The sequence below is a fragment of the Haliotis cracherodii genome, unplaced genomic scaffold, assembly GCF_022045235.1.
Source record: "Haliotis cracherodii isolate W230 unplaced genomic scaffold, xgHalCrac1.p SCAF_19, whole genome shotgun sequence".
NCBI lineage: Eukaryota > Metazoa > Mollusca > Gastropoda > Lepetellida > Haliotidae > Haliotis > Haliotis cracherodii.
In genome coordinates, this window is record NW_027266274.1 from 18,944,576 (window position 1) to 18,964,464 (window position 19,889).

At 36.8% G+C, this 19,889-nt stretch overlaps 2 protein-coding genes across 3 annotated transcripts in view; one reads left to right on the forward strand and one right to left on the reverse strand.

The window, feature by feature from the left end:
* Positions 1 to 8,060, reverse strand: part of LOC139466834 (uncharacterized) — a 48,681-nt gene extending 40,621 nt beyond the window's left edge. Inside the window, exon 1 of one of the 2 annotated variants that reach the window (XM_071248543.1) lies at positions 7,990 to 8,060. The gene's annotated coding sequence lies outside the window, so the exon portion shown is untranslated. Of the gene's footprint in view, positions 1 to 7,473; positions 7,555 to 7,989 lie in introns of those variants that run through there. The other variant, XM_071248545.1, reaches the window with a different exon arrangement.
* Positions 8,061 to 8,085: 25 nt separating this feature from the next.
* Positions 8,086 to 19,889, forward strand: part of LOC139467181 (protein fuzzy homolog) — a 126,446-nt gene continuing 114,642 nt past the window's right edge. Inside the window, exon 1 of the mRNA XM_071248901.1 lies at positions 8,086 to 8,184. Within this exon, the coding sequence (XP_071105002.1) occupies positions 8,086 to 8,184 (99 nt within the window). The remainder of the gene's footprint in view (positions 8,185 to 19,889) is intronic.

Sequence of the window (19,889 nt, forward strand, 5' to 3'; positions counted from 1 at the left end):
GGCTATGGTGAACAGCCAGGCCACTGAGCAGTGGTATTGAAAATACTATTGACTACGTAAATTTAGTGACTACAAAGATAAGATACTAAAAACTTCGGATATGATAAATTTAGGAGAAAGCAAATTCATGACATTGATTGCAAAGGGATCATCACTGATTTATAATTTTCACCACTATTTTGCCTTATTCCCAATGGAATCTGTTTTGGTGGATAATCAAAACTGGTCACTTACTCATGGCAAATGAATAGATAAATAGATAAACAGATAGATATAAAATCTTTCCTTTCTTTTCACTTCTCGTATGTATTTTATGATAGAGTAAGTGACCAATATATATATTAAAATCTAAATATCTTTTCATGATTGTATACTTACCCTGGATTACTGCTTTACAACAGTTGATGCATTAAGGACTTATGCAGGATATGTAAAAATATATAAAATACACAAGGAAAATGAACAGAAAGATTTTACATATATCAATATCAATATCAATTCCTTAACAAAACCTGCTTGTGTCAGGAATAACGACAGCGTTGATTATGGGAATGAGATTGTGTGGAATACCGGGGTCTTGTGTCGAGCCTTCATCCCCCCTCCCCCCTGCTCAGGCTTCACACGGAATGGGTTGAAATAAACTTGTCATCTACACTCCTTGTAATTGTTTCATATAAGGAAAACACAAAAAAACTACTACCTCCTTCATGCAGTCAATCATCTTAATTGTTGACAGGTTCAGTGATGTTAATTTCGATGTCGGGACAAACAAACAAATAGTTGGCAGTACTTTTCACATACTCAAACTGAACATTTTGGGCAGGAGTCTTACTCTGTCTCACAACTGAATTTTTCAACTTTTGATAATGTTACAAAACCAAAGTAAGATGGAAACCTATTTTTATTGTCCAAAAGAAATTTCCACTTCAAATATACAGCAATATTTGTGTTAAAACAATGGAACCAATCCAAACAGACATGATTTATATCTTATGTTATAGTTTGAAACAGTAATTCTGCTTTTGTTCAAGACACTGCTTAATAAACGGAAATCACTTCATAGTGTTGAGGGAGTAAACAGCCCACTCTGAAGCTCATATTGGTATTCAGTTGTTATTGAGGACCTTAGATCTGAATCTACATAGCTTACTTGAGCGATTCAGTGTGAATCCAGATGTTTGAATCTGTCTTGGTGCAGAGCCTGATAAAGCTGTTCTAGTCCTACAATGTTATAGGACCTAAGATTTCTCCCTCATATATGTCAAACCTATTTTCCCTATTGGTGTAAAAACACATGTGCATTTAAGACCTTAGGATCTTATACACTTCTCTCAACTCAGGGTTTAAGTAGAGTCAAATCGCTTTCAAACACACTACACGATAAAAACTGCTATCCACTTTCATGTTTTTTCTATTGTTGAAAAACAATCAGAAACTTCACTCAAGATATTCATCAGCATAAACGAAAATTGAACCCATGGATCAGAGATCAGTGATTATTGACTTTGAAATATTTAACAAATATTCCCATACAAGTAGGTGAACTGTTTCATGAATATCATTATTATTGCCTAATTCCAAATGCACTGTCACAAAGCCATAGATTTTGCTTAACCCAAGACCAGCGTTTCAAAACAGTCAATCACATTTTCTTTTTTAAGTATTGTATCTAGCACTGAGCGAAACCGGGTTAACATGGACTCAAAAGTGACATTACGTGGATGTGGACATTGAAATATATCCCAGTATTACAGGATATACTCACAGCAAACCTACAAGAAAACATTTATTGTACAGGGTGTTTTCTTTGTATTACCAGAAGGTGATAATGACCAAGGTTAAACTCCATCACAATAGAGTGAAAAAAAAACCACCCATTTCAACTGTGACAAACTCAAGACATATGAAACAGTTTGAAGAATCATTTTCTTAAGATCGCCTTCCAAAACTCCATTAAATTCTAAGATTACTGAGCCTCCAATAGACGAACCATATTACTTCTTGAGGCAATTTTATGATGGACGTTAAAGTACACTTGCACTTTTTAATTCAAATTAAGTCAAATGCTATTACACAATTTCTATTCTTACTTTTACAATCACCCCTAAAATATGCCTCCATGTCATGCCTTAAAGATAACTCTGCCATCCAAACGTTAAGAAAATATAGATTCCATACTTTAGCAATAACCATCAAGGCTAGGTAATTCATTTCCAATACCACTTATTCACATACATCATCATCATCATCATCATCATCATAAGATATCAAAATTATCACAACACATAAATTATCATAACTATTTTCTCAGACAAAATCATCATCATCATCATCATCATCATCATCATCATCATCATCATCATAAGATATCAAAATAATCACAACACATAAATTATCATAACTATTTTTTCAGACAAAATAGACATGTAACCATCTTTCAAAATATAACCACCTAGATTGATAACAAAATTCATCTGCAGAAAATAGTATGAAACTAAGATGACATACACATATTTCCTTGCTATTCAGGCCAGCGTTTCCGGGGCGGAGCCAGGGACTATAGGTAGGCATCAGCAGGATGACCTACAAACAACCTATACCAACGATAATCTTATTTTGATAACTAGACACTCACGGGTGTAAATCATGCTATCTCAAGTCAAACTTCCTGTTGTGAATATACCCATGTATTTCATGTCTTATAGGTTCAGGGGCGTTAATCACACAAACCTCATACTTGCAAAGTTTTCCTCGTCTCCTTGCATTACCTTACATTACATCTGCTTCGAACAGTAAACCTTTGAACTATATAAATTACTGTGTGCATAGGATTAAAAGGGGGCATGAGGTAGGGGGATATATGACGGTGTATAAGCATGACAGGAAGTTGCCCAATACTTCACCCTATCTACCTGGCTAAGATACTTAACCTACATCGTATGTACACTCATATCACATTTACCTCGTTTAGTTGGAGTCTGATACTGACTCATCTGTCATCTTTGGATATTTGTCATCAATTCCATCCCCCTACCAAACAAGATACTATTAACACTATTATGTACATATGTGCTTTAAAGCACATCAACTTTTATCTCGAAATAAAAACGGTAGAATAATACTATAAAGACCCCAAACAGAATTTGTTGAAGTTCGTCAAATATTTTTCTAACCGATAAAACAAGTGACACGCAGATTGACTGAAGCACTTCTGCGAATATCTTGATACTTTCAATGTAACACTACGAAGTATATATCTGTTAGAGCAGACAAACTTGAGATACATCTGCTTCAGCCATGATGAACTAACAGATACTGTTTCAACAAGACAACAAACCCAGTGGAGTCATATTTTCATTTCAGCCCAGTTTGTTTTATCTCCAAATTTTTTTGACAAATATTTCCAGAGGTCATTGTTGCGAGGGGCAATCGATGGTCGAAATGTTCGCATTTCCTCGTGTATACAGACACAGCTGTACCCCTGTTTAAGATTTGCCAGCAAACCAACGCGCCATCATTTCTGTCGACTTTAAGATCAAGAAAAACTCCCAACCATCTTTAAAATTCTATAGTCAATCTATGTGCCACACTTATTGACTGTGTGCAAGTAGATGCTATGACTCACTCAAAATAAAAGCTTTTCCTCAGCCCATTGTCTCCCTGATTGAGACAGTCTTCACTGGTTGTTTCTTAACCTCCATCATGGCTGCCAATTTTGATTGAAGATTGAGTTTTTTCCTTATCTATCTACAAACACGACAAATGTTTGCAAAGCAACTTTTTAAAAGTTTAAATTGACAAACATTGTCTTGTATTGAGTTTGTAAAGAAAGTTTTTTGGCAACAGACCACATGATGTATAAAGTGATACTGAATTTACTGAAATACATAAATATGACCGAATTATTCCATATTTGAAACTTGAATGAGCTATCACTATCTCTATCATAAAAGTGCTAGTTTAGATTGGATGTTTTCTTTGGTCACAGCCAGTGCACATACAACTGGTTTTTTTAGATTTAAAAAGTCTGAAATACGCCTAGCCCATGTTCCACAACATTTCAATGTCATAAACTTGCAATTAAAACATATGACAAAAAGAAAAAAACTATACATTAATTTGGGGGTAGTTTTATGCATAATTTACTTATACCTCAATATCAAGAGAGAGTACTGTGCCATGTTGGTGGGTTTAATTACTTTAACCAAATGTGCGGGAAAGCGATAATGAAAAGAGAGTCACTACATAGAGAAGCAGAGGTCGTATCCATTTGACAAACAACTTTTCCAATAACATTATCGCAATCTGATCAAGGCTAATGGTATAAGTTTGTAGATTTTGAAACAAGGTTCCCTTTAAATGTCATGACCCCTCAACAATTCACATATGACAAGGAAATAATATGTGTCTTATCTTTCAAAGTGGGTCTTTGTCACAGTAAGATTTAACTAAGTCACGTGCGCTCAGTCTAAGATTCTTTGCATGCAGACAATATCATATATCTTTGTGGCTAGACTTGACAAAATTATTTATTTATTGCTTACCATCAACTTTCCTTGTGAATTAATCAGTAACAAAGATAGCTACCTATGAATAATGTATATACGTATAGTTTATAACACCTGGCAGTTAATGCATGGTCAAGATAACAGGGAAGAAGTGTTTATATAACCCCCCTCCCACTGATTCCCTGGTGTAGCCTGGACTGTTTTTTATGGCCTTACTTTCTTAGAAAAACAGTTTTCTTAATGCCATACATTCTCAAAAAATATTTTCTTCATCAAACATTTAAATACATATTGACCAGAATGGGTTTAAAGGTACCGCCATTTAAATTCCATGTATTTCCTTTTCTTCTAAATCTTTGTATTTAATTATTACATATGAACTACTTTCCTGCAAACTGAATACATTAACTAAATAATAGTCTTGCTTGACTTGGTATAAGGATCAATACATACAATGCATAATATAGAAGTTATCAATTTACTTTTGAATACTTTGTCATCTATCAACTTCAAATAATGCCTATCAAACAATAGAGAATACTTCATTTATTTTCTTCGTAATTTATCGTTGGCTTATCACATAAAATATGCACACATACTGTTGTTTCAACACATAACTACATAATACTCTAAACATCTACCTTAGACACAAGGAACTACATACTTCATTTCAGCAATATGGTTCTCGTTCTTTTCTCAAACCTTTTACTGATTTCTCAGTAAGCTTGGCACCAAGAACACACAACTAGACTGTACCTGGTCCAGGTATGTGTGGAATACCTGTCTCATTACTAAGGAAATATTTGTTGTGGGAAGTTGTATAGACAAAGTCCATGTGAAATGACTTATAGATTTTTAAGAGCAAATATGACTGGCGACAATGTCGTTTATAACTTGAAAACGTAGGTGGTCTCCAATAGGTACAATGTAAGACAAAGCCACATTGTTTTCCCACACGAAACTTGTAGTTTTTCCCCCAACTCCCACTGTTAACATGTATACGGTATGTAAAACTCTCCGTTCATATTGTATGAAACCCAACCATCCTATCACTGCTTTGTTGGAACAGTGTGTCTTACCTACGTGGAACGCAACCGTTCACGTTTTGACAATGTCATATTGTTTACCAAGAATGTAAGAATCTAACGATTGCTTGTTTTCTAGATGCCCGCCAATCACCGACACACACACCTGATGGTCTATACTAGAAGTAAAGAGTGTATTATTTTTTCACAGCTTGCACCCGATGTTCTTTGACGATGTCAACAAGCAAACCTGCCATGAAGAGTGGGCTGAAACTCAGGTGTATTCCGTATTGAACTGCACAGCAGTGTCTATATCCAGGCCTTGGCAATGTCAACAGGATATATTTGTTTGCTTCTCTCGAAAGGGAAATGCTAGACACACATAAGCTTGAGACAAAGTACACGAGCCGGACTTTAACATAACTGCACATCTACGACTTACTACACAAAATACCGCCTGTATCCTTTCATAACATGACTCATGAACGAATTATTGTTTCCATTCTAAAAAATTCCCTACAAAATTGGACCGTTTGACTTTAGCATGTTTCAAATTGTGAAAGAAACCCTTGATTAAAATTGACAGCTCCTACAACTTTTCGCCATTGTTACGGTTCTATTTTTAATTCAGGTCCCATGTTTAGATTCTAGAGTTTTCAAATAGACTGGTTTCTTTCTTTCTCTCAAAATCTTTTTTTCAAACACAAAAGTCAATATTGTAAATATACATGAAATGGGGCAGATGTTGTGATATAATGTTTGATGTAGATGGACAATATTGATATAATATTAAAAAGTGAAATAATTAAGTAACAAATGACAACATTACATCAATGATCATCAGTTTGCTATGCAAGCAATTTGCAACGTTGTTTTACAATCAGAAACCTTTTTTGACAAATTTTGTTAACAATGTTGCACAATATTAACCAGGCAGGTCATATGTTTTGATACTGCATTGATAGACATTTTCTATCAATTAACAACAAATAAAAAATGTTAGCACTAGAAAATACACCTTTTCAAAGTCAATTACACAATAATGCAAGTCATGCTTCCAAAGAAGTTGATGAATGTAATTAACAGAATTAAAAATATTTAAATACTTGTTTCAACAGGAATTGGATCACTATGCAAAATTAAAACCCATCAAAAGTATTTTCCTTACTGTGAACAAAAGGCATCGTCAATAATGTAAGCATTTCACATGAGACTCACTCTACCATGGCAAGCAGCAATATCAGCTATTTCCAGCATAAAAAAAATATTGCTAACTGACAATGACTTCCAACTATCACAAAGAAAAAGTAATTATTTTCCTCAGTCACTAGATAATTTTCCATGTGGCAGTAAATAAGAAATTGGCCATTGATGACTCACTCAATTGGACCTAAGCAGCCTCAGAGAACTGTTAAAATAAATTACAAGACAAATTCTTCATATACAATTTTCTCAAAATTGTGCTGCACGTCAACAGAAAATCAAATTGTGCACATACATACAATTGCTGTCCGTCCCCATCTTTCCACGAGAATCTTGAGAAATTTAATTTCCTTGGCAATCACCAACACTTGACGGACAAAAGGACAATGGAGAAGGCTTCTGACAGTGACACAAAGGCCGTAAGTACTCCTGTACGATTACAACTTAGTCATCGCACAGCTCCCCAGCCAAACTCAATCAATTAAAATAATGGAAATGATGAGTCAAAAATGTCACATAGATTGCAAATGCTGGAAGTGATAACGTCGTGTTTATGACATATGTAGCGTATCAAAGCGTGGGTACCCTGCTAACACAAAGAGTAGTAGAAACGCACACGCTCAATAATCAATGACCCAGAGTCCATTCATCCTTATCTTACTCTGTTACTCCGTATATCTCCTCCTCTCTTAGCTAAAAATAGACCACAAAAGAAAAAACCTTTCTCTAGTACTCACATTTGTGGAAGACTGTGAACTTGGCAATGAAGAGAATGACTTGCCTGTAGTGGCAGTCAAAGCGTGTGTGATGCAGTTCCTATCTAAGTTATAGTGATCAATATCTGGCGTTAGGTCACCCCGGTATACTATACGTATTACACTCAACTGACAAGGCCCGCGGTTTGAATAGGGTTCGCGGGAATCTCAAAAATAGATCAATTCACAGATTAAACTTTAAGTCAAGAGTTGAATTACTAAAGGAAATGAAGATGAAATAATTCCAGATGCTTGAGTGTGGAAGAATGTGCAGAAATTTGCTGCAAAGCCAGGTGTCATTACGATGGCCCGACACTCTCACAGAGCACATGTGAGATCGAAAACAATGGAACCAAGACTAGCCGCGTGCGCTAACCACAACTGAAGCAAACACAAATGGGTGACGGTCACCAGACAACTTTGAGAGAGAAATTTCCTAATCTGGCATAGACACAACGTTTGTGTTACTGAGCAGAGGTGACAATTAATATTACTTACCCGAAAGGATTTTCAAAACTTTGACAGCTGCTTTCGTCTCTTTGGGCTACAGCGCCATTTTAATTACCCAGCATACATACGCAGTAGTAAGTGCGCATGCGTACAATTTGTTTACAAATGGCGGCCTACTTGGTGTGCTTGACGGCCGGGGGTGGTGTCCCACTATTTTCACGTACGAAAGGAGATCTAAAGCCTGTAAGACTTCATGCTTGTCTAGTTACACATATTTATTATCATGGAAGCTTTTTATGTCAGCTTGTACGCTGCTAGCTTGTTTGACGCTCAGTTACGGATGTAAACATTACCACGTGTTTTGACCCTAGATAACGCGGAAGCAGGTGCCCCAAGACTTGACAGCATGTCATCTCAAACGTTTCGCGGATAAATTTTGCTTACTCGCTTTTGTCTCGGTTTTGTTTTCTTCGCTTTGTTTGTCCTGCAATTCTGTGTGAGAGCTTAATTATACAGCTGGCGTTTTGCGTTATAAATAATTGTCTTGATTAACATGGATATTCATCAATTAATGGGCATTTCTACTATTTTAATGGGGTTTTTTTTATCAACTCAAGGTGTAAATAGACACCATTTTGTGTAACATTTTTTATGCATTTTTAATCACAGGTCTACACTATTGAAGACAAACTTATAATAAATCCTCTTATCTACAAAAAATATACAAGTTATTGTAACTAATCAATGAAGAAGATTTACATCAGCTGTGGTATACATGGCACACAACTGTTACAACATATATGTATATAGGGATGTAATAAATGTGTTATTAGTGCTTTTGAATCAGCTGGGGCCCAACACCTGAGGTATTTGAGAATGCCATAAAATCCCTCTGTAAGGGTAGATTGCACCCAGAGATAACACTGGGTATGACTATGAGAGCTCATCAGGGTAACGGCACTGGCCATACTGCTATGACTGTGAGTGTGCTCTCTCAACCATGACTAATCAAGTGCTTTGATAGTATATTGGGAGCAATTACTTATTGGAGATAATCCTGCTTAATTAATCACCTGCATTAATTGACCACTCACAGAGTTGTTAATTCCCTACTGTGTAATTTTATCTTAAATCTATCAACACCATGCTGTTGGAGATTTAATTTGGTGATGGGACAGTTTAACTATCTTCATTGTAGTTTGTTCACAGTTTTCTTCTATTCAGTTTACATTGATTAAGTTGAAATTGTGCATACAAGTTAAGAATATAAGTATCTTGAATTGCTTTTGTAATTTCTTTGTGCATTTAGATAACACTCTTGTACAAGACATTTAAGTTAGCTGCTCTTATGGAAATGTTGAATTAATTGAAGATGTACAATGTTCAAATCAATTAAACTAATTAGCATTTAATTGTGTGTATTGTATTAGGTGTTTTGTCAAACTGTTTAATCAAGTAAAACTGTGTGTCAAAGGCTATTAACACATGTTTATTGGCAAGGATTAATTTGCTGTCGTAAAGCAATAAATTGTGTTTCTGGGTGAAACAACTCGATGTCATTTTTTTGTATGTATGGTGCAAATGATGTCACAAACAATTCAAATATTGTGAAATTTCTTTTGATTTCAAGATTAGGAAGCGGTTTACAATATTTGGAAAATGTGAAGTTTGTAAAAATAATTAATCATGGCTTACAAATTAGAATATGATTTTCCGTTTCCTATTGACACTTACATTCTTTGAATTAGTTTCTTATACTTAATTAAAACTTAGTCTTTACATTAAAGCTTTTGTCTACTTCAGCAAAGTGTATCCCTTCCACCAAAATAACTTACATCTCAGCTTCTGGCAATTGAAAAATGTTAGTATAACTCAAACTGTATTGAATCAGTGTTTCCTATTGGGGATATGAAATCTGTGGATTAGCTTCATTAGTATTGTTTGTATACAATTTTGGTTGCAAATAAATCTTTCCAGCTGAATAAGTGAAGTATTGCTGAAACCAAATTAGCTCACCAAGTCGGCATTCAGGCATAATGCGATTTAATGAACCTGATTCTTGCTTCCAGCAATGGCAAATGTGTATGTCCTCTGGCAAAGTGTTTAATGACTTAAACCAAAAGTCTGTCTGCCCTACAGTCTGTGGGGTGTGTCTGTCTGTCTGTCTGTTGTGTCTGTCTATCAGTCTGTGGGGTGTGTCTGTCAGTCCTAGAGTCTGTGGGGTGTGTCTGTCTGTCAGTCTGTAGTGTGTCTGTCTGCCCTAGAGTTTGTGGGGTGTGTCTGTCTGCCCTAGAGTCTGTGGGGTGTGTCTGTGAGTCTGTTGTGCCTGTCTGTAGTGTGTCTGTCAGTCCTATAGTCTATGGGGTGTCTGTCAGTCTGTAGTGTGTCTGTCAGTCCTAGAGTCTGTGGGGTGTGTCTGTCTGCCAGTCTGTAGTGTGTCTGTCTGCCCTAGAGTTTGTGGGGTGTGTCTGTCTGCCCTAGAGTCTGTGGGGTGTGTCTGTGAGTCTGTTGTGCCTGTCTGTAGTGTGCCTGTCAGTCCTATAGTCTATGGGGTGTGTCTGTCTGCCAGTCTGTAGTGTGTCTGTCTGCCCTAGAGTCTGTGGGGTGTGTCTGTCTGTCAGTCTGTAGTGTGTCTGTCTTTCAGTTTGTAGTGTGTCTGTCTGCCCTAGAGTCTGTATGGTGTGTCTGTGAGTCTGTTGTGCCTGTCTGTAGTGTGTCTGTCAGTCCTATAGTCTATGGGGTGTCTGTCTGTCTGTTGTGCCTGTCTATCAGGCTGGAGTGTGTCTGTCTGCCCTAGAGTCTGTGGGGTGTGTCTGTCTGTCAGTCTGTAGTGTGTCTGTCAGTCCTAGAGTCTGTGGGGTATGTCTGTCTGTCAGTCTGTAGTGTGTCTGTCTGTCAGTCTGTAGTGTGTCTGTCTGCCCTAGAGTCTGTGGGGTATGTCTGTCTGTCAGTCTGTAGTGTGTCTGTCTGCCCTAGAGTCTGTGGGGTATGTCTGTCTGTCAGGCTGGAGTGTGTCTGTCTGCCCTAGAGTCTGTATGGTGTGTGTGTGAGTCTGTTGTGCCTGTCTGTAGTGTGCCTGTCAGTCCTAGAGTCTATGGGGTGTCTGTCAGGCTGGAGTGTGCCTGTCTGTCAGTCTGTAGTGTGTCTGTCAGTCCTAGAGTCTATGGGGTGTCTGTCAGTCTGAAGGGTGTGCCTGTCAGGACTTTCACAAAATGTCAAAAGTAAAGTCAATATGTTGTTATTGTCCAGCTGAGTCCTACATCTATTTTCTTGCTTACCTGGCATACATGTCCCAGAACAAGAAAATACAAAAACGACAAAGTTTATAAACCCTACTCAGTAAGCAAGATCATGAAAAACAATTCAAGTCTTTTGTGTGAAGAAAAGGAACCATTGTGTTATAAACATTAAATCTCTAACTATACATCAAATATTTTTTTGAAATTACCAATCTTGAATAAATGGGGAATTAGTCTGCTGTATTTTGGCCTAATATTGTTGATTGTTCAGGCCAAATAAGGCTTTCAAACATCTGACCAGATTTTGATGATGTGATTCTTAACATGAAAATCTCTCAGTGTCGGTGCATGACAGGTTGTGTAGTGTTGTCATTCTTTCATTCTTTATTTCACATACTGAAGAGGCCACAGGCCTATAGTACAAGTTGAAGAATATACAGTTTTATACAATTTATGTACATATCTCACCAGATCACCTCACGTCATTCCACCTCGCATTTCAACGCAGTCACATAATTTCGCACATTCAGTACAATACCATGCCCTGTAATTTCATAATTTCTATATTACCAGTGTTTCTATATTGTGTAGTGTTAATGATACAGACTACTTGGAGGTGAGTACACGTGGTCTTCATTGTCACAGAACCGAGCCAATCAAGCAGGTGGAGCACCAACACGTGTCTTATGCCAACCCACTCTTTTGGCATCATTTTGTACATGTTTTACTCTTTTGCATCGGCTATGATTAGCAGAGTTTCTCAGCCCAACGGAGAATTGCTAGACACGGCCTTAAGGCTAGTGGTTAAGGGCTTAGTCTGGTACAGTTGAACAACAGCCTGGAGGATGGAGATGGCAGCATCAGTGTCTGCAATAATACTGCTGTATTGCACTATTGTCACCACACAATGTCACAATAATGTCTAGCCATTGGTTGTGTAAGAGAGTTGGCTTGAATGCTGCTTTGAACATTATTTCTGTCCTATGACAGGGTATTTTAAGGAAACCCTAAGTGATACTTATCATAACTGTTTACCACTTTGCTGAAAGCTATTTTCACTGAAGTGTGGCTGAGGGACCAAGGAACCGAATTTCAGAATCTGGGATAATATCACTAAATCAGCAGATCCTGGTCCTGCAAAGGGACACCACAGTCCACAGCGAGGTGAGGCACCTGAGAAGACTAGGTCTCTCATTGCCATCCTCTATTGTACAGGGATACAAGTTAACCCTTCTATTGGACAGGGATGCAAGTTAATCCCTGTATTGTACAGGGATGCACGTTAACCCCTGCGTTGTACAGGGATGCACGTTAACCCCTGTGTTGTACAGGGATGCAAGTTAACCCCTGTATTGTACAGGAATGCAAGTTACCCCTCTATTGTACAGGGATGCATGTTAACCCCTGTGTTGTACAGGGATGCAAGTTAACCCCTGTAATGTACAGGAATGCAAGTTAACCCCTCTGTTGTACAGGGATGCAAGTTAACCCCTGTATTGTACAGGGATGCAAGTTAACCAATGTATTGTACAGGGATGCATGTTACCCCCTCTATTGTACAGGGATGCAAGTTAACCCCTGTATTGTACAGGGATGCAAGTTAACCTCTGTATTGTACAGGGATGCAAGTTAACCCTTCTATTGTACAGGGATGCAAGTTAACCCCTCTGTTGTACTGAAATGCAAGTTAACCCCTGTATTGTACAGGAATGCAAGTTAACCCCTGTGTTGTACTGGGATGCAAGTTAACCCCTCTTAGCATCTTATTATGGTTTGAACTCATTATGACTCGTGAAGATCCAGGTTAGAATCGGTCTTCAGCTTCCCATGCTTTCCTAATAACAGAGAGACACTGCCACAGTCTCACAATCCTGGTTTGTCCTGGTAATATTTCTAGGTTTTTCAGCACCATACCCATGTAGGCAGATTTCAGCAAAGTAGTAAATTTTCTAAAGATCTGTCACTTTAGACTTTCCACCACATCAAGCTGACATCGTGATATAACTGAAATACTGTTCAACGAGACATTATAACCAGACTCCCTCACTTGCTTGTGTTTTGACAGCTTCAAAAGCAATTTATCACAGTACAACTATTGCCAATACCTGCTCGGTTTCATGCTGATTGCCATGTATAAAAACTGGTCGGGATAAAAGGACAACTTAGAGGTACTAAATACCTGTTTGATATTCCGTTCCAGAGAAATGTTGCCATTAAGACTTATTTGAAACATAAGAAAATGAAAACTGGTGGGTCATTTCTGTAGGATATGCATGGGTTATATGCAATGTACAAGATGTCATGGTTTCTGATTCCCTTCAAAACAAAATAGTCAAATGTAATTAACAAAGATAGAAAGCATGCAATAGGGAATGAAACAAGAAATTTTGACCAATTCTATAGGGCACATTTCTTCTCAACATTCTTGACATTCTCAATTTCCTGATTCTGTTAACAGAGTAAAATGTGATGCATGGATTCACAATAGTAGCTTCCTATCAACTTTCTCAGATGTAACCAGATAAGATTTGCAAACAATACTTATGAAAACATCTTCAGAGATTGAAAGTATTTTTTAATTTTGTAAAAAAAAGTAAAAATAAACGAACAACAAAAAGAAGCTTTTTCGTACTTTAACAGGGGAAAAAATAAGTACAAGAAGCATGAAACTGGAAGCACCTCTTCAAGGAGATAGTTTTCATTTTTCTATCATGTGGTCTTTGATGCCAGCTTGTATATGTGAGAAGCTTGCAGATTTTCATAAGAAGAGTACATCTGACTAGGTCTAGTTTTTAAATTATTTGTTGACCAGTGTTCTATTCTACATACATGGGGAATGACCAGAATGATGCTGTACAATACTTCAGTACTCACTGTCAGCATCAGCAGGATGTGGGAGAGGGAAACCTTGTGCTGTGGCTGTGGTTATGTCATGAAATGTTGTCATAAAATATTGTATGGCTAAAGCAAATGAATTGGCTATTGTGAAGAAAGAAACACCAGGTGAATGAACTGATAACAATTTTATTATGCCCCGCCATGAAGTAGTAGGGGAATATAGGAGAGGATGCTGTCCATCTGCCCGTCCCTCATGTTTGGTTTCCGAAGCAGAACTAAAAACCATGAGAGATATTGTAACCAAACTTGGGACATAGATAGGTGTAGTGTCTTTTGATAGTTTAGGATATTTTTCAAGATTCCAGGGCAACGACTTTGACTTACCGTATTTGACTTAATAAGCGCCCAGGGCGCTCTCAAAATTAGAAATAGGGGGCTCTTATTAGAATATTATTTTGGTGAAAAACAACAGAGTTGAAAGATCGTAAATTTCGTGGTTTATGCTGACAGCCTGAAATGTTTATATACGACGGATATATTTTTCCAGAACTTAATTTCCCATAATTAAGGATGCATATAACACACGTATTATACACCAATAAATAAGTCTTGTGTACATTGATCAATCCAAGGGGTTGCTAATTTGGATTGTTCACTAGCCAATATATTAGCAAATATCGCAGTGGGCGCTTATTAGAGCGGGGCGCTTATTACGTTGAATACAGTAGTCTGAAAATGGTGGTAGTGATTGTTTGCGGAGCAGATCTTGAAAACCATACAATATTTCTTGCCTTGTACACAACTGAACATATCTCTCTCTCTCTCTCTCTCTCTCTCTCTCTCTCTCTCTCTCTCTCTCTTTCTCTCTCGCTCTCTCATATTGGCGGGGATATGAGTATTTCAAGCTTGTTCTAAAATAGAATAGCTTTCCTGATGAAGCTGATCATTTTTTTTCTGAAATATTGTGAAAGTGTTGTCATAGATACAGGGTACAAATTCAATCTATTCTGTGAAAGATTATCATGTGAAGACTACTGCTGCCTCTTTGCTTGTGCTTCATTTGTTTTTGCTGTTTGTGACTTTAGTTCAAACATCGAGATCAAATTGAAGCCGTGACACAAAGTTTATGTTGTGGTGACCATATACTGATGAAAAGTAGTAAGGGAACAGCTAGAGCGGGAGTCATGTTTACCCAAGATAACTAGGGATTACTTTGCAAGGAAGTAAGCATGCTACATACCAACATTTCACACAGCAACATATACTGCTCGACTTTTGATAGGGACATTGTCATGTTTCAATGATACACAACTGTCTCATATGTCAAGTGTATATTGAAATAGAATAACGTCTGATTATCCTGATCTATAGTAGAGTGTTATCTATTTTGCTTTGAAGTATTTTGTTTTAAACAACAGTATGCATTATACGACAATATTTCTATATATTCCTTAATTTCTTTCCATCAGTATGGTAAAGTTACGAAAAAGTTTTTAATGTCACAGAAGTCTGCTGATGTTGCATAAAGTTAGATGTGAATCTATTAGTACTGGGTTTATTGCAACACTGTTGCCATTATATGATATTACTGGGGAACATGTCCCATATTTCATAGATATATCTTTTTTTGGCCCTGCATGTTGTAATTATGACATCATGAGAAAACTTATCACTGCTGTTAGAAAATACTTCAGACGGTAAGTCAGGTTGCATATCATCAACTAAACGCAGATAAGGTTAGTGTTTCGATATATTGAAGAAATATATTGCTCCAGGTTTCTTTATGAAATCACTTATGCCTCCGTTTAAATTCCTCCGTCCACATCATCTCAACTTGCAGATAAGGTTTATTTTCTCAAGAAGTATTTTTGCTACATTTCATTGTTTTAAGTTTTCTCTGTTGAATATAAAGACAATGATATTTTCAAATTATTGAATAATATGTACATATATAAATATTTGGTGAAATTCATTTCGTGTTTGATTATATCAAAAGTCTTTTAATGTGAATAGAATAAATTCACTTTACATTTTATTGATTATGAATATAGTTTTTTGGCACTCTGTCTTTGAAATGTCATTTTGTTAGAGTATGTATTCTTATATTAATAAGATGATTTCTATTCAGTCAGTATGTTTGTGCCAAGACTCAATTTGAAAATGAATTAAGTTTTGATGCTTCCCTAAACATGTGTAACTCTGTATAATACATGTATAACATAATACTTGAGCATTATTTAACACTAAGCTCATTTAGTAAAATAGTTTTATTAAAATCTTTCTGAAGGTTTTAAACGAAGGAGGAGGATGTCTCAATGATCCATTGAAGTAATGGTGTAAGGAAGAATAACCTGATTGAGATTGTATTTACTCACATTGAACCAAACCAAAAGATGCTCTTGTACAAGTAATGCACTACAAAGTGTTCACCTGCGTAGAACTTTCTTACAATCTTTCTTCATTCTCCAACAAAAATGTGAACAAAAGGAAACCAAATGTTTTTCAGACGTTTGAAATGATTCTCTCAGTCTAGCAGTTAGACAACAAAGCATAAGCATTCCTACAAACACGAGAATACCAAACACAGACTACAATCCGGTGGACCAACTTCTCTGTTTTGCGAGTTTAAGTGAGCTGTATGTTAGTTTTCATGATTATCTTTAAAATCTTATTTACCAATGCTCAAGATTTAACACATTTAAATCCGAATCTGTCAGTAGGGCAGGTTGTACATTGAAACTGTTTTCACAGCTGGGTTCTGACTACAGATTGAGCCATAGCACTATATGCATAGGATCTAGGTAACATTGGCGTGATCGTAAAATCTTGCTGCCGGATATCGATGCCGTTTCTTGTAATCCATGTACAATTACCACTTAGCCAACCTACTGGCTGTGTGGCATGGCACACAATTGTCTTTTGTGTGTGTAGATGGTAGAATAATCAAACCCATTTCGAGATGATAGCACTGTGTCTGTGAAGACCACTTTTGTTGATGTTGAGGTGTTGCGTATGACAGAGTAATTGGTTTTAGTAGTTTACAGTATGTATGGGTTTATAATGTACAGTCTTTGTTATGCGGGGTTGTGGCTGTGAAATCAATAAGTTAATGCCACCAACCATAGCAACATCATCAACGTTGGTGGGTGTGATGATGCAGGTGATGGAGATGCATAAACAAAATCAGTTGGATCTGATTTCATAACCCATCCCATGTTTTTGTGCTTTTTATAATAGTTTTCCTGACATCTTTGTGAAATATATGGCAAATGAGACTGTTATATGATTTCAGCTGAAGTTTGACTTCACTATTGCAGCCACTTATTGTAATCTTGAAGATCGTAGGGATCCAGTTTGATGGCTGTCGCTGGAGGGCTGTTATTTCAGATATCTTATCGGCTTTCCACAACTTCCTATGGTATCAAACACTTACTACGATGTTCAAATCATTTTCTTAACTTTATCAGTTTCCTGCTAGGTCTTACCAATGGGTTTTTCTGTTTAAGTACCAATGGTTCTGGAAGGGTTGAAATATTTAGAGTATGATAATACAATATAAGTATATTGCAACTGATTCTGTCCCATTTTTTAGGCTAACCAAGCATTTTATTTTGAGTTTTTTTTTCCATAAACCAAAATAAATAGGCCACGCCTACTAGCAGACTACTGTTTCTGATTGGTTGGTAATAGGGCGTGGCTTGTGTTGGATTATTGTGGTGAACAATGACACTGATTTCATGTCTTTGTCTACACTGTTTTGTGTTTTAATGATTAAATAAGCAGTCTGTGAGGTTATTATTGTTGACATATTTATTTGAAAGAATTGACTTATGGCATTATTAACATAAAAACCGATGCGCACTCGTTGCAGATTTACATGGACTGCACACCAGTTTAACATTTATTCCTCCATAAACGCACACAATTTTGAAGTTACGACTTAAGTCAATGTCAAAATAGTAAGAAGTCTTCAGGATTAGTTGCGATAATGTCTGTCAGTTATTAAGCTTCTTGTTCCCTTTGAGTGAACATTCTTTATGGATAAGCCGAAGCAACACTGCTGGTAAATGTGTGTTTGATATTTCTTTTAAATAATGCTTTTTTCAATCTCATCAAAATCAGATCTTAGTTCTCGCTACTGCTAAACAAAGATCTGAGGACATCCCATTACGGGTCATGTCAGACCGACCTTGCGCGAACTTTGACCCACCAATGGAATGACCAATCAGAAGGCAGCTTTCTCGTGCTTTACAGCACTAATTTCAAATTGGCGACTACGCCTCGAAACATATTTGACAAAAACCTGAACAAAAGAACAATCTGGAATGGCTAATAGATGGTCTAGATTGTATGGATTCAGTCATTAAACCCGTAACTATCGTTCGGAGTATCCCGTGTTAATGTTTTCGTGGTTGTATGATCAGAAATCACATTCCGACTGTCACTTACATGATCTGGTAAGTGACGCTCTGATTGGTCAGATGAAAGGTCGTTCTGACATAACCCCTAATGGGATGTCTTCAGATCTTTGTTTAACGGTAGCTAGAATTAAGGTCTGAATTTAATGAGATTGCAAAAAAATTTGTTTGGATTTCAAGTTAAACTTTGTCACTAACAGGACCAAACTTGCCTGAATTGTGACCGTTGTTATATGAAATGTCTTTTCCATCACTGAGGTGATGCCATCAGCCAAATCCAACTTGTCTGCAACTCATTTTGGATTAGTGTATGTAGAAACTAGATTTTGTGAGAAAACAATTAGTCTCTCTGGATTTTCACTTGTCTAAGACTAACAGGCAAGTGGGCTTGTCTATGCCTTGGTCACATCAGTATATTTGCAAAATTGCACTCCTCAAAGTGGCACCAATTACCAGATACATAAGATAAGCAATGCATTATTATGTGCAGGTTCCTAGTTTGGTCCCTTTACATTTTATGTTTCATAATGTCAATATCCCATGAAAACCAATTTTATTTATGTATTTTATTTTCTGCTCTAAGATGTGTTTACTAAAAAAAGTTAACTTTTCCAACACAAACTTTCAGTGTGTGATGATCAAGAATCAAAGAAACCATGGCATCCTCGAAAACTGTATAGATCTCTAGTCCGTATCTAGACTGACACTTTGTTGGTGAAAACATTATTTCAAAATAATTGTCATTTATTTTTTCAAAAGAACCTTTTCTCTTCTGCTGTTTTCATGGGAAACTTGACTTGGTTTAGTTTGATCTAACCCTGACTTGGCTTATAGTTATAAAAAATAATATATATTCATATTTCACAGCCATGTAGCAGGACTAGTGTGATCTGATCACTTGATTCTCTGACACACCCACTGCCTTCGTTCTCTGTGAAGAGTGACACATATGTGAATACTAATTGATGAGTATGTGATTAGTTTTTATGAATATATTGTGGGAGAATAGCTTGATGCATCTCTAATGACAATTATTACAACTGATGGACAGTGTCATTTATTGCCATGGTAACAGTGTTTGTTGTCGTGAGATCTGTAACATGGTGGTGAAACATGGCCATGAGAGCTGTAGGCTTGTATATCGGAGTGGGCTGCATGGAATGTGATAGATTCCTTATTGTCAACTCACAAGCCCTTTTAAAACATTCGTCATATCACAAGTTTTGTCCCAGATCAAAACTGAGATTCTGGTATTAATATATAACACCAGAGAACAATCTGTCTCGATTATCTGCTGAAACAGATTCCTTTAGGCTTAAAAGGCAAAATAGCATGATCGTATATGAATGGATCACTGAAAATCATTGATGACACAGGTGTTCTAAAAAAGGATAAGACCTGTGAAGATTCTGGGGTAGAATAGGTCTTCAGCAACCCATGCTTGTCAAAAAAG